The 12,254-nt window shown below is 42.2% G+C and overlaps 1 protein-coding gene across 1 annotated transcript; it reads right to left on the bottom strand.

Moving 5' to 3' along the window:
• Positions 1 to 1,065: 1,065 nt before the first annotated feature.
• Positions 1,066 to 12,133, bottom strand: SKP2 (S-phase kinase associated protein 2). Its single transcript, XM_057414306.1, has 10 exons — positions 11,716 to 12,133; positions 11,221 to 11,550; positions 9,454 to 9,565; positions 9,034 to 9,177; positions 8,315 to 8,449; positions 6,669 to 6,767; positions 4,968 to 5,095; positions 3,863 to 3,914; positions 3,063 to 3,170; positions 1,066 to 1,859 (listed from the first exon to the last, which is right to left on the bottom strand). The coding sequence occupies exons 1-10, from the start codon at positions 12,131 to 12,133 to the stop codon at positions 1,646 to 1,648; spliced, it is 1,740 nt and encodes a 579-aa protein (XP_057270289.1). The 3' UTR covers positions 1,066 to 1,645.
• Positions 12,134 to 12,254: the final 121 nt, after the last annotated feature.

The following is a 12,254-nucleotide window of genomic DNA, read 5'->3' as shown; positions in this document are numbered from 1 at the left end:
TAACCCTTCTGTGATTCTAAGGGTCACCAACACAGTTAAGACTTTGTAAAAACCAAACCACAAGATAATGATGTATTTGCTGTACTATAGAAAGTAAAGTTAATTTCTAGTACTTGTACAATCTTTCCACAGTAATGAATCTGTTCTGTACTACCAGGTATTTATTCCCAAGCACTTCTCTTCAGATTGAGATGGGAAACACTATAAACTATGCAGCAACCCCACAGTAATGCTGTAGGCTCATTTTAAATATCCATGAATAAATACCATCTGCTTGATTGCTGCATTCATGGAAACAACAGCAGCATCTTCATGTCCTACACAGGGTGCAAGTTTTACCCCAGGACTTCTCAACTAACACATATTTGCTGGAACATTCCATGCTTATACAAAAGGACCATCATAATAGACATAGACAAAAGTTCATGATCATATTCTTAGTTTGGTTTTGGACAATTACTCATCTTTTCACAGGACTTCAAAACAAAAAACCAAACCAACAAAACCCAACACTAGCCCATACTGATTAGTGTTACAGATACAAGAGAAGTGATACTACAGACATAAGCTATTACCAGAAGAAAAGTAATAAATTGATGTTCCTTAGTATCACCAAAGCATCTACCCCTTTCAGCATTCGCTGCAGTCTGAGGTTTTGGTCCAAGATCTATAATCATTTGAGTCTTCCTCCTGCAAAATTCCTGACAGTTTACGAGTTGCAGTTGAAAGATCTTATTCTTTAAAAGAAGCAAGAGAATATTTTTTACGAGTTTTTATCAAGCTCATAGAAGTTTGATCAAGGTCACAGAAGCTTCAATATTGCAGAACCTTACTGTATCAGAAAACAGCAACACACCATGAAAGAATTGATAACCAGCATCTACATTTACAGATGCTTGTTCTGAATGGGTTTTTCAAAGTGTATTTTGCTAATAAGAATATTAAGACAGGTATTATCTTTATGCTCTGCTCAAGAAAAACTTCACTGGCCCCTTTATATTACTTTTTCTCTTCTGCATTATTTAGCTGCTTTCCTGTCAACATCTCCTTTCTCAACATCTATTTTCTGTTTTCAGGCTTGGTAAATTCAAATTCAGGACTCTGTCTCTCACAAACAGTGGGCAGCTTCTCATCTTACTACATATCTTGTTCAACTGAGCATTTAAATGGGTTTAACCCCATAATTCACTTTGAGGTCCACAAACTCAGACAAAGACAATTCCTTAGTAAGCCATATTAAAACATCTAGCACCCCTACAAGCCATTTCAAGAGCTGTAGAACTGGTAGAGTCAACCAGAAGCACCTTTAGAACACCACAAAGCACCAAAAGCTGCATCAGAACATGCAACAGTCGCTAGAGGCTGGCACTGTTTGATTACAACAGCTGTTTCACAGTACTTCTGAAAAAATATCCCCAGTTACAGAAAAAAAGAAGTCCACAATCGCTCCCACATTATCAGGTTTCTAAAGGCTGTAAGTAAAAAAATACTGTGAGAATATTTATGAAACTACATTAAGGCACAAGATCAAGTCAGAATGCGTTTTACAATAACAATACTATCACTGAAAGTGCTCCAGCATTCTGGTTCTTAAGGAGCTTCACTACACACAGTATGTTTATTGCATCCAGGGCATTGTACATGATCATAAGCCACTAAAATTTCTCAGTGCCAATTTGCATTTGATGCCCCAAATCTCATGGCTCCTTTTCCTACCAACAGTTGGCCTTGCAATACTTGTAAAGTATGAACAATTGATCTCTACGTCAGGAAGAGATTCCTTGAGGACGTCTAGGGAGCCATCAGTCACGATTCCAAATACCTGAAGAGTCTTTAATGTTGGAATTCCACCAAGTTCCCTAGAAAAGAGGGAAAAAAAATACAACACAACCATAAAATTAATAATGAACCTGATTTTTTTTTCCAGTTTGTACCCAAACTAGATAACTGTATTTCTGCTTTTTTAGAATTATGGTAACTACTTAAGTTAAATTCCTTTTCCTACTTTTTAAAAGCACATGTTTAATTGGAACTAGTTCTCTGCATTGATAATTCTGGAAATGGCCCGAATAAATTGCTTCTTGCTGCTCTCTCTCTCTCTCTCTCTCACATAGAGTGAAAATGAACTGTTTCCTCCCTTTTAACTTCCCTGAACTTTAGAACAAGTGTAAGGAATTGCCCCAGATGAAATTTCACAATGCAGCTCAGAGGACACAATCCCCTATGTACTATCAGTTTCCAATCTGTTGTCATGTTTTGGTGACTAGCCAGCCCTGGCTTCTTGATTGCCCAGTCATCATGTGACCTGTGTATCTATAAGCAAGTACTGGACAAAACTGAAAAGCAGAGACACACAAGCTATCACCATGACAGCACGCACTCTACAGAAAAGGTTCTTCAGCTTCCCATTTTGATAGCCCTGTTCCTCTCACAATCTTTTTCTTGTTGATCATTTCCTTAGGATTGACATCCCTCCTGAAAGGATTGAGATAGATAGCTGCTATACTAATAAAAGGCAAAAAAAAAAAAAAACAAACCACAAAACAAACCACCTCACAAGCAAGTAAATTTAAGCTGTGTTTCAGTTGCAGCCAATAACCGATACAGGCACAGAATAGGCAAAGGAATGTAAACAGGTTGTCTAGTCAGCAAGTACTGTCAACAACTTTTCCAAAGAACTATACTCTCCTTGCTGTGCACCTGAAAGCCTATTACTGACACCAATACTGGTCACTGGCAGGACTAGTACCTGTAGCTGTACCTCATGGTAATGAGTACCACTAGTTCAATGCCATGAAGGGAAGACATGATGCATGCACTGAACTGCAAGTTTTGTGAGTACACATCACAGAAAGATTATTGCAGATGCTTTTGGTTCTAGCCTGGACTCTCAAAGGTATGTGCTGTAGCAGTCAGGTTATTTTATCTCAGCTCTTTATTCCCAGTTCCTCACACCAGTAAGTTTTTCAAAACAGTGCTTGCAATTCTAAGCCTAAAATAAAGCAAGTTTAAATTAACTTATACTCTGAGAAGTAAATCAAAGCCATTTAGAGATTACTTACGCTAAGTCAGCAGGGGATATCTGATAACATCGGCTAAGACACAGATGCTGTAGATAGCTGAGTTTATGGAAATACTTGAAACACTCAGGGTTTAACATCACGCTGTCACTGTACACAAGAGCACATGAAAGTTTAAGTTTAAAGGAGCAGTAAATCTGCCATTTCAAAAATTCAGGCTAAGAAACTTAATGAATATAAAATTCTTTGTCTACCACTGAAGTATTTTTTTTGTTCAAGATGAATAACCCATATCTAGTGTGTGTGTTGTGGGGGAGTGATTCAATCTTCACTGAAGCAGAAGTTTCTCTGCAGGCAGATATTCTGCAGCAGAACTCATGCCATAAAAAGGCATAAAAATCACATACCAAGATTTCAAGATACTTTAACTGACTAGGTCAAAACCAAAATACACCTTCCTCCCCCCCCCGCCCCCGTTCTATGGCCAAGAAACAAATTTATATTAGAATTGAACTAAACCCTCTCTACGATGCTAGACTCATAAACTGCATGCACCTAAATGCTTTCTTCCACTCTACCTACTGGCTACAATGACTTACTAGTTTACAAATGCTGTATATAACATTTATGTTGAGGTAAGAAAGAAATGTTCAAGTGAGTTACCTGCTCCAGATTAGGCCATGCCAGAAAACAAATCTTTTGTAGGTTTAGCATAGAAAGTATTTACTGGTTGTGCAATCCTACACAATCATGCATTATTGCTACACAATTACTGCACTACAATAGAATCGGCAATTCCCTGAACCATACAATTTAAGGACAAGCTGCAAAGGCCTTCTTACCTTAGATCTAAATGGACAAGTAAAGGACATCTTTCCACCAGTGTCTGAACATCTGAAAACAGGACACTCAGAGTCAGTCCATTTTTTACTAACACGATGAATGTGCTTTATACACCCTGCTCACTTCCACAAATGTTCATTTATACCTTCTCTTACTGGAGCTCCATGGCTGAAACACAACTTTTTGTTAAAAAGATATGCACTTAAGACTTACAGCATCCAGTCTGCCTATCAAGATACCTTACAGGCATTTTTTTTAAATCCTCGGAAAAACTGACCCATCAAGTCAGAAGAAAACTCCTAAAAGCCACTTGTGCCAGCAACTTAGCAAGAGAATAATTCAAATGATAGTGCTCTCGAAATTTACCAAGACATAGTAATGGTGAGATGCCCGAAATTCTTGCATATAGAAAAAAATTTCTGCCTGTGTTTACCTACCTGTGCGTCAGCCAATGTCCTATTGCCACATTTGCGCATTGAGAAAGTTAATTTCTTTTTATCACCTAACCCATTTCACCTTTTACCTATACTTTTGTTGCGCTCTCTCCCAAGATCTAGATTTCTCTGTATTTTATACAACGCTGCAAACTTACCCAACTTTTCCTCTTAGAACTATTATCAAGTAAATAGTTAATATTGATTACTGAGATTATTTGCCTTCTAAATTAGCTGGTAGGCCATCATATCAGTAGTAACTATGACTGCTCCCTTTTGGAAGATGTCTTCAGCAGCCACAACAGCAGAATTCTTAAGAAGACTCCAAGTACCTTATCTGGAAAGCTAATTCGCAGTGGAGCATGGGATCCAGTGTATCCCGATTCCATGCCTTACTTCTGAAGTAAGGGCTACACCTTTCACTTGAAGATAAAATGAGCTTTCATCTGACTGTTTTTAAACTCAAAAGACACATCATCCCACCCCTCATGGCTAAGCCAGAGACATGAGTAAGATTGTCTGACAGAAAGCACATCAAGCTACACAGAGCACAAAGTCAGTGTTAGTGCATGATTTTTCCTGTATTCACAGAGGATGCCATCCAGAAGAAAACAAAGCCTCTTGCTTTATATTATAAAATGGTACAAGAGTTTGCCATGCTGCTATTTACCTTGAATTTGTAGATTCTGTCTGTATCCACTTAAGTTTAATTGGGTTACTTTTGAAGTAATATGGTTGACTGCTGCTTTGACATGGGCATCTGTGAAGTTACACCAGGACAAGTTCAGCTCATCCAACCTACACACAAATGAACAGAGTCATTTAGAAGAAATGTCTGAGTTCTGATATTATCCATTACAGTTGAAACGATGTCTGAGTTCTGATATTATCCATTACAGTTGAAACTTTTAAGGCAAAAACTTGTAACACACCTACTACCAACTGAACTGTACCTGTGACTACAAACTTTACTATAATAATTAAGCACTGCAGCAGGTTGCCCAGCAAGGCTGTGGAGCCTGTCTTTAGAGGTTTTCAAGATCTAGCCAGAGAAAAGTCCTGGCCAGTGCTGGATTTAGACCCTGCTGTGGGCAAGGGGTTAAAATAACTTCCCAAGGCTACTTCCAGCTGGAATGACTCAATAATATCTTAGGAAGAAAATGGTTCTTTCCAGGGACTGCCATGGGGAGACACTGTTTTTTCAACTTGCTTCTCAGTTTGCCACCTGAATCTGTTACTACTGAACAGATGTTCACATTGAGAAAAAGGCTATCCATTATTAGCATTGGTCAGATGACCAGTTAATCCTCATTAGCATAAAATACTTCACATTTTTATATAAGCATTAGCCACACTGTGAACTTAACTCTCTTTACATGCTCAATTACCTATAGCCTATCACCATTTGGAGCTCAGACAAAATGCTTGTTTTGTGTACAGGTGTTGTAGATTTAACCAGAGGACAAATACACCATGGACAGGAGAAGCAGAGCACGTGGCTACAGTCATTATGTAAATGAAAAAAAATAAAAAACACCCACCCCCCCACCCCACCCCCCCAACCAGTTAAATTGCCACTAGCATTCCTCAGATCAGGTTTGCCATCTGCTATCCACTGTGCACTGTATGGACTGCCATTCTCTGAAGAGCTCATGATCCGAGCAATAGAAAGCATTATCTACCCATGAGAGGCAGTGAATGATGAAGGCTTTGTCTGCCCACTCACTTGGACTTTGATTAAAAATGTGCTTTTGCAGAAGCAAAAATTAAGTAGATTGTCCAGCATCTCACAGGAAGTCAGCAGAAAGATCAGGGTACAAATCCCAGACAGACTGGGGCTCAGCTCGGTGATTTCCGGCCAGCAGATGGTTTAATCACTGGCACCGTCAATCTGAGCACAGTGCTTCATAAAGTGAAAGGTTACTGAAGGATCACGAATGAAAAAGCATGATGTTTTCTGCCATTCACACTGCACTCTGATTGCAAAGGGAGCTCTGCAACTCCACTTTTCAGCTCCAAAACACACTCTCACTTTGTGAGGATCATGTACTGCTTTTCTCAAGAAAACTGACTTTACATGATACCAAGCAGACTTCCTTTGAGGACGATTAAAGAAATTAATGAAAAACTGCTGAAGTACGTCTTTGTTATTAAAGAACAAATTGCTTGATGGAAAGAAACTGATTATTCAGCTAATAATAACTGGTAGGCATTTAGGAAGAGAAGCCAGCTCATAGAAAAAAAAAGAAAAAAGAAAAGAAAAAGATATTAAAGATAAGTACAATTGGGATGCATATGGAAAGAATTAAAAAGAATAGTTTTTCTCAGGAAGAGCAGGAAACAGGAATAGCAAAAACTATTTTTGTCTTACATAGAACAGCTGCTCAACATCAGCTTCAAGGGTTCTACAGCAAACCCTGAGCACCCAGAGAGATTTAGTCGCACCAAACTGGGATTCTGAGCAATATATCTGTAGGGAAGAAAAAGGGAAACAATTTTAATATTGGAACACTGCTTGCATTGTTAGGAAGTGTGATTATTTTTAAGGGCTAAAACCCCAGGCACAGAATTATTCATTAAATACATGGCACTGCATCTTTAGTAACCTGACCAACCTGAGAGTCACTAAAGATCTCAACTCCAGCTGCTGCATCACAGCACAACTTTGAGAGGGATACTTGCCTATTTACCTTACATTCCTGACAGGTCTGCATATTTATAACTGCTAAGTTTAAAAGGAAACAGTTTATTTTCACCTTCTCCTATTGTATAACATTAAACACACACCATGGCTTATCACAGATGATTATACCTCTACAAAAGACAAAGTAACCATCCCATTTCTGAAGCCACCCCTCTGCAAGATGAAGATTATTTGAGAACAAAACACATGTCCAAACAGCATCCCCCCTGCATGCACTTGTCTGCAAGGTTACAACAGACATGCAAGTGGAAAAACCTGGAAAATCCCTTACATCCAGTATCTAGATTTCACAGAATCATAGAATGGTTTGGGTTAGAAAGGACCTTTAGATCCTCTAACTCCAACCCCCTGCCATGGTCAGGGTAACCTCACCCTACACCATTATCACCCAAGGCTCTGTCCAGTCTGGCCTTTAACACTGCCAGGGATAAGGCAATAAAATTCCAACCCTAATTAGTACTCATTTTCAGGCACTTTTCATCTGGTATCAAAAGCCAACTAACATTGGTTTATTTGTGCTCTGGGAATTTGTTAGTTCTGTTTGGGTTTTGTATGTTTGGGTTTTTTTGCATGTTTGGTTGGTTTGTTTTGTGGGGTTGCTTTTTGTTTTCTTCTCTGGAGCAAGAAAGGCATCAGAAAGCTCAAGAATAGGAAACTGGACACCCAGAGTCTCTACCATCCGAGCTATAGTCCCTGGCACCTCCAGAATGACCTGCTGTGGTTGAACAGGAGGTTTACTGCATGCCCATTAGTGTCATTACAGCAACATTAGTGTCACAACAGCAACAGTTCATCTCCTTGACAGACTGTCAATTTTAAGACACTCACAAGTGAAGTTCAATGAAAAAGTGAGAACCAGTGCAGAAGTACAACAAGCACCTGGTGGGAGAGCTGCTGAGACCCCTTAAAACAGAAAAGAACCTGCATGCTAAACACAAAGTTCTCCTGGGAGCACAGATATGGGGAAATGATAGTAGCTCCGCTGTACAGCTTGGCTGTGGGAACAGCCAACAGACACGTAAACCCTAGAGAGACGAGCAGGCTTCTCCTGCTTTGGGGAATAAAAAAAGAAGCCCAGCACCAAGAAACACTCTTCCAGAGGGGTATCTGCTCCTCACCTCATCTCTTGGATGATAGAGAGAAATGAGGCAGCTCATCTAGCCTGCCAGCTAGCCCTGTCAGATATCTAAATATGGCAATTTAAAAAGGCTCCCACAACAAACAACTCTCAAATGCATTCTTTTGCTAGCCTGCACAAAATGATAGCACTGAAAGGGAGGTATTTACTGAATATTCCCAAACTTATCACTCACTCGATGATGTCATCAGAAAGCACTAGCCCCTCCAAGCTGAGGTTCTGCAGCTTTTCACACAGACTAAGAATACTCTGGAGACTTGCAACAGACATTGTACAGTTCGACAAATCCATACATTGAAGTTTGAGAGGTCTACAAAAAAAAAACAGAAAGAAAAAGGAGAAAGGCAGGTTACAAAAATTTCATTAAAACCTGCTCCACAAATCCCCCAGACCATAAATATATCCCCTACAATAAAGCTGTGCAAAGCCTGCAGAAAATAATACTTTTGTATTCAGCTGTACATGAACATACTAATAAGCTCACTGGGACTACTGTTAAGCTACCACCCAAAACTGGAGACCTCTTAACTTCAAGACATTTACAGGATTCATCATAACAGCTGACAGTCTATCCTGCTGGAGTTAAATATTTTTTTGAGTGTTCCATATAAAAACACTGGAGATGCTAACAATTCTTGGTTCTACAAGATACAAACTACATTGAACGATGGTTGCTTGATATTTTCAAACAAATCACAGTAACTCAGTTTTAAACAACTGACAGGTGAATGCAGATCCTCTTGCTTCAACACATCTAACTACTGATCAGCTCTTTCACACTCCAGAGACAGCACAAATGCTATTACTGGTGGAGACCTTAAAACCAAAATACAGAGAAATTGTGAATATTAGAGACAATGTTTAAGGATACAGAACATGCAGAAAAATCCTTACTTGCTTGTTTTGAACAATGGGCTCCCAATAGAAGATCGTGGGCAGCGGAATACAGTAACACCTGCAGGCAGCAACTGTCCAACCACCCCTGGCAACAAAATTTTACCAGCCAGATCAAGAGTCTGCCAGAGAGATTCATCAAACCTAAGGCACAGAATATTACTTGTTAGTGAGGTAGAAAGGGTGAGAGGCATGAGTACAACTACTGAAAGTTTTCAGTGTCACAAAAGACCGAGAAAACTATTTAACAGAACTTACTAATGTTGAAATATGCAAGCCATCTTTTGATTATACATACATATAACCCATATATAACATAAACTGAATTATATATGAATAAACAAGGTAGGAACCAGATCATTTAACAGTCTTTGGAAGCAAAGTTTTTCTTAGTACTACAAGATGAGAAGTAATACTTACGAAAGACGATGCCACCTCTTGCAAACAACAGAAACTCTTATCAAGTCACTTAGGGGCAAATATGCAAAGATGGCCAAAAGCAATTCATCTGGAAGTGTATCCCAAGAAGCACCTTTAGGAAAAGAGCAAATGTTCTAGTTAAAACTCATTCATTTTTGCCTGCTGATGAGACAGACTGTTAGAAAGCACCCCTGCATCTCTAAGCATTAGAGATCAGCCTGCTACTCATCTCCCTTTCATGTCTTTGTTGTAGGAAGATATTTGTGCAGGCGCAACTGGCAAATGTAAAGCTTTCCATAACATCAATCTAGTATACATACTAAAGGTATAGAAAGACAAATTCCAGGGGAAAAAAAAAATATCACAATAATCTTTGCTCATATACTCATTTTTGAAACAAGAGCATCTCAGTTACTTCCTACGTATTCTAAGGCTTGTATGGTCCTTCTTTCCCCCATTCTCTTCTGAAATGCCCATCCTTCCTATTCATGCCAGGCTCCCAGAAGGGAGCCCAAAGTGAGCTATGCTTTTGCATGGTACCTGGGGAAAAGGAGGTACTGCAAACTGCTCCTTAAATTACGCACACTAACAACCAAGAATTATTTGAAAAGATGTGGTGCAATCTCAGCTTCTCGTGAGTAGATACAGAGCTCCAGAAGGTGTTGCCATTCACATTCTGATTGACAGGTTTAAGAACAGCTGCCTATAAACCAGAATCTGTCTTGTTTAAAATCAGGGTCATCTGACAGCATTCTGTCATGGTTTAAGCCCAGCCAGTAACTCAGAACCATGCAGATGCTTGCTCAAACATCCCCCTCTTTACTCCCCCTCCAGGTGGAATCGGGAGGAGAACTGAAAGAATGTAAACCCCACAGGTTGAGGTAAGAACAGTCCAGTAACTAAAATATAAATCTACTAATAGTAATAATGATAGGGAAATAACAAGGGGAGAGAATATAAAACTAAAAATGGGAAAAAAAACAATAAACACAAGTGATGCACAACACAATTGCTCAGCACCTGCAGAACGATGCCCAGCCTGACCCAAGCACCAATCTGGGCCTTCCAGGTAACTCCCCTCAGTTTTTACACTGGGCATGATGTGCTGTAGTATAGAATACCCCTTTGGCCAGTTTGGGTCAGGTGTCCTGTCTTGGCTTCTTGTGCCCTTCCTCACTGGCAGAGCACAAGAACATCTCAGCTTCTTGTGCCCTTCCTCACTGGCAGAGCACAAGAGCATTTCAGCTTCTTCTGACCTTCCTCACTGGCAGAGCACAAGAGCATTTCAGCTTCTTCTGACCTTCCTCACTGGCAGAGCACAAGAGATTAAAAAGTCCTTGATCAGGGTAAGCGCTACTGAGCAAGGACTACACTCTCAGTGTGTTATCAGCATTGTTCTCAGACAAAAGCCCAAACACAGCACTGCACCAGATACTAAGAAGGAGAAAAATAACTGTTACAGCTAAACCAAGGTCATGGTTCACATCATGGTCTAGCCAGGTCTGGAGAGAGCTGTAATTTTCCTTTGCATTCTGCAGTTTCTGCAGATGGAAAACCTTTCAACACCAGGGAAAGGAGCCCAGCATCCTATAACCTTTTTTAGTGCCCCAGGTCTTCAGGTTACAGCCCTGCTCTTTCTCTGCCAGTCCCTTTCCTACACCCTTCGCTGTATGTTCCCCGTAGCTCTCTGGCAGGGTCTTTGCATTGCTTACAGCTCAGCTCCAAAAGGAGGCTGAGGTATGCCCCGGCATACCAGCGTCATGGTACCTGAATCGCGGAGCAGCCGAGGCCGGCGCACAATGACAAAGTCCCTCTCCTTCATCTTCTGCCGTTTGTGAGAACAGGATGATGCCCCCTGCGCATCTTCTACAGTGTTTTCATCGTCCACCTTCTCCTTCTTAAGGAGAGACACTCCCAGAAGCTCCGAGGTCCTGCTGGCGTCGCAGTCCAAGCCCCACAAAAAGCTGGTGGGCACATTGTTGCTGGACACATTGCGGCTGGAAGATAAGATATCTTTGAGGTGTTTTCTGCAGAGACAGGCTCTGAAGGCACCGCGTATGCACAGAACCACTTCACGGTCACACTGACCCCACGTCCCTAATATTACGAGCGCTGGGTCCGCTGAGCCGTCAGCTCATCAGGCACACTCAGCCAACCCGCCAGGGATCACGCAAACCCGGTTCCCGGGTCGGCTCCGCGGGCGAGCAGGGGGCTGGTGAAAGACGGCAGAGATGCGCTACGGCTCGCACCCCCCCCGCCCACTTCTCCCACAGACCGTGCTGCGGAAATTCAGCGCAGCCGGGGGCACTCGACGAAGGGCCGAGGACGAAGGGACCGTGGAGGGGGAGCGCGGGATACTCCGCTCTACCCCATCCCGCCAGCGCTCCACGGTCAACGAGAGCGCCGCCACCCCCGCGTGCTGCACGGAGGCGGGAGGGGGGCATTCCGGGAGACCCGCAACCACGGCCCCATGAACGGCTCGCACCCAGGCACCGCAGGACCCACACATCAGTTCCCGCCGCGAACGCGCGGGAGGAACGCGACGCTCCGCGCCCCGCGAACGCTCGTGAACCTGAGCTCCCCCGCTCCCTCGCATCCCGTGCGCCAGCGGGCAGAGCGCGGCCCGCTCCCCCACAGCCCCCCGCTGCCGAGGCCGCACGCACTCGGGGCACCTGAACATGTCGCCGACAGCTGACGGCCAGTCGCACGCTCCGCTCCGCTCCCCTCAGTGCACAACCCCGATGTGCCGCGCCGCGCCGTTATAACCCCGCGCGCGCGCGCGCGCAGGTGGGCGGGCCTCC

The sequence above is a fragment of the Pezoporus wallicus genome, unplaced genomic scaffold (assembly GCF_028554395.1).
Source record: "Pezoporus wallicus isolate ANWC-B61680 ecotype Strahan unplaced genomic scaffold, APGP_CSIRO_Pwel_v1 scaffold_8004, whole genome shotgun sequence".
NCBI classification, from domain to species: Eukaryota; Metazoa; Chordata; class Aves; order Psittaciformes; family Psittacidae; genus Pezoporus; species Pezoporus wallicus.
This window is presented reverse-complemented; position numbering and strand designations above follow the sequence as displayed.

Excerpts from the sequence above, each read along its gene's own strand:
- SKP2 (XM_057414306.1), bottom strand. The coding sequence starts at position 12,133 with ATGTTCAGGTGCCCCGAGTGCGTGCGGCCTCGGCAGCGGGGGGCTGTG. Across the intron at positions 9,566-11,220 it reads TCGGCTGCTCCGCGATTCAG|GTGCTTCTTGGGATACACTT; the intron begins GTACCATGACGC and ends CTTTTCCTAAAG. Across the intron at positions 3,171-3,862 it reads CTTGTCCATTTAGATCTAAG|TGACAGCGTGATGTTAAACC; the intron begins GTAAGAAGGCCT and ends TCTTGTGTACAG.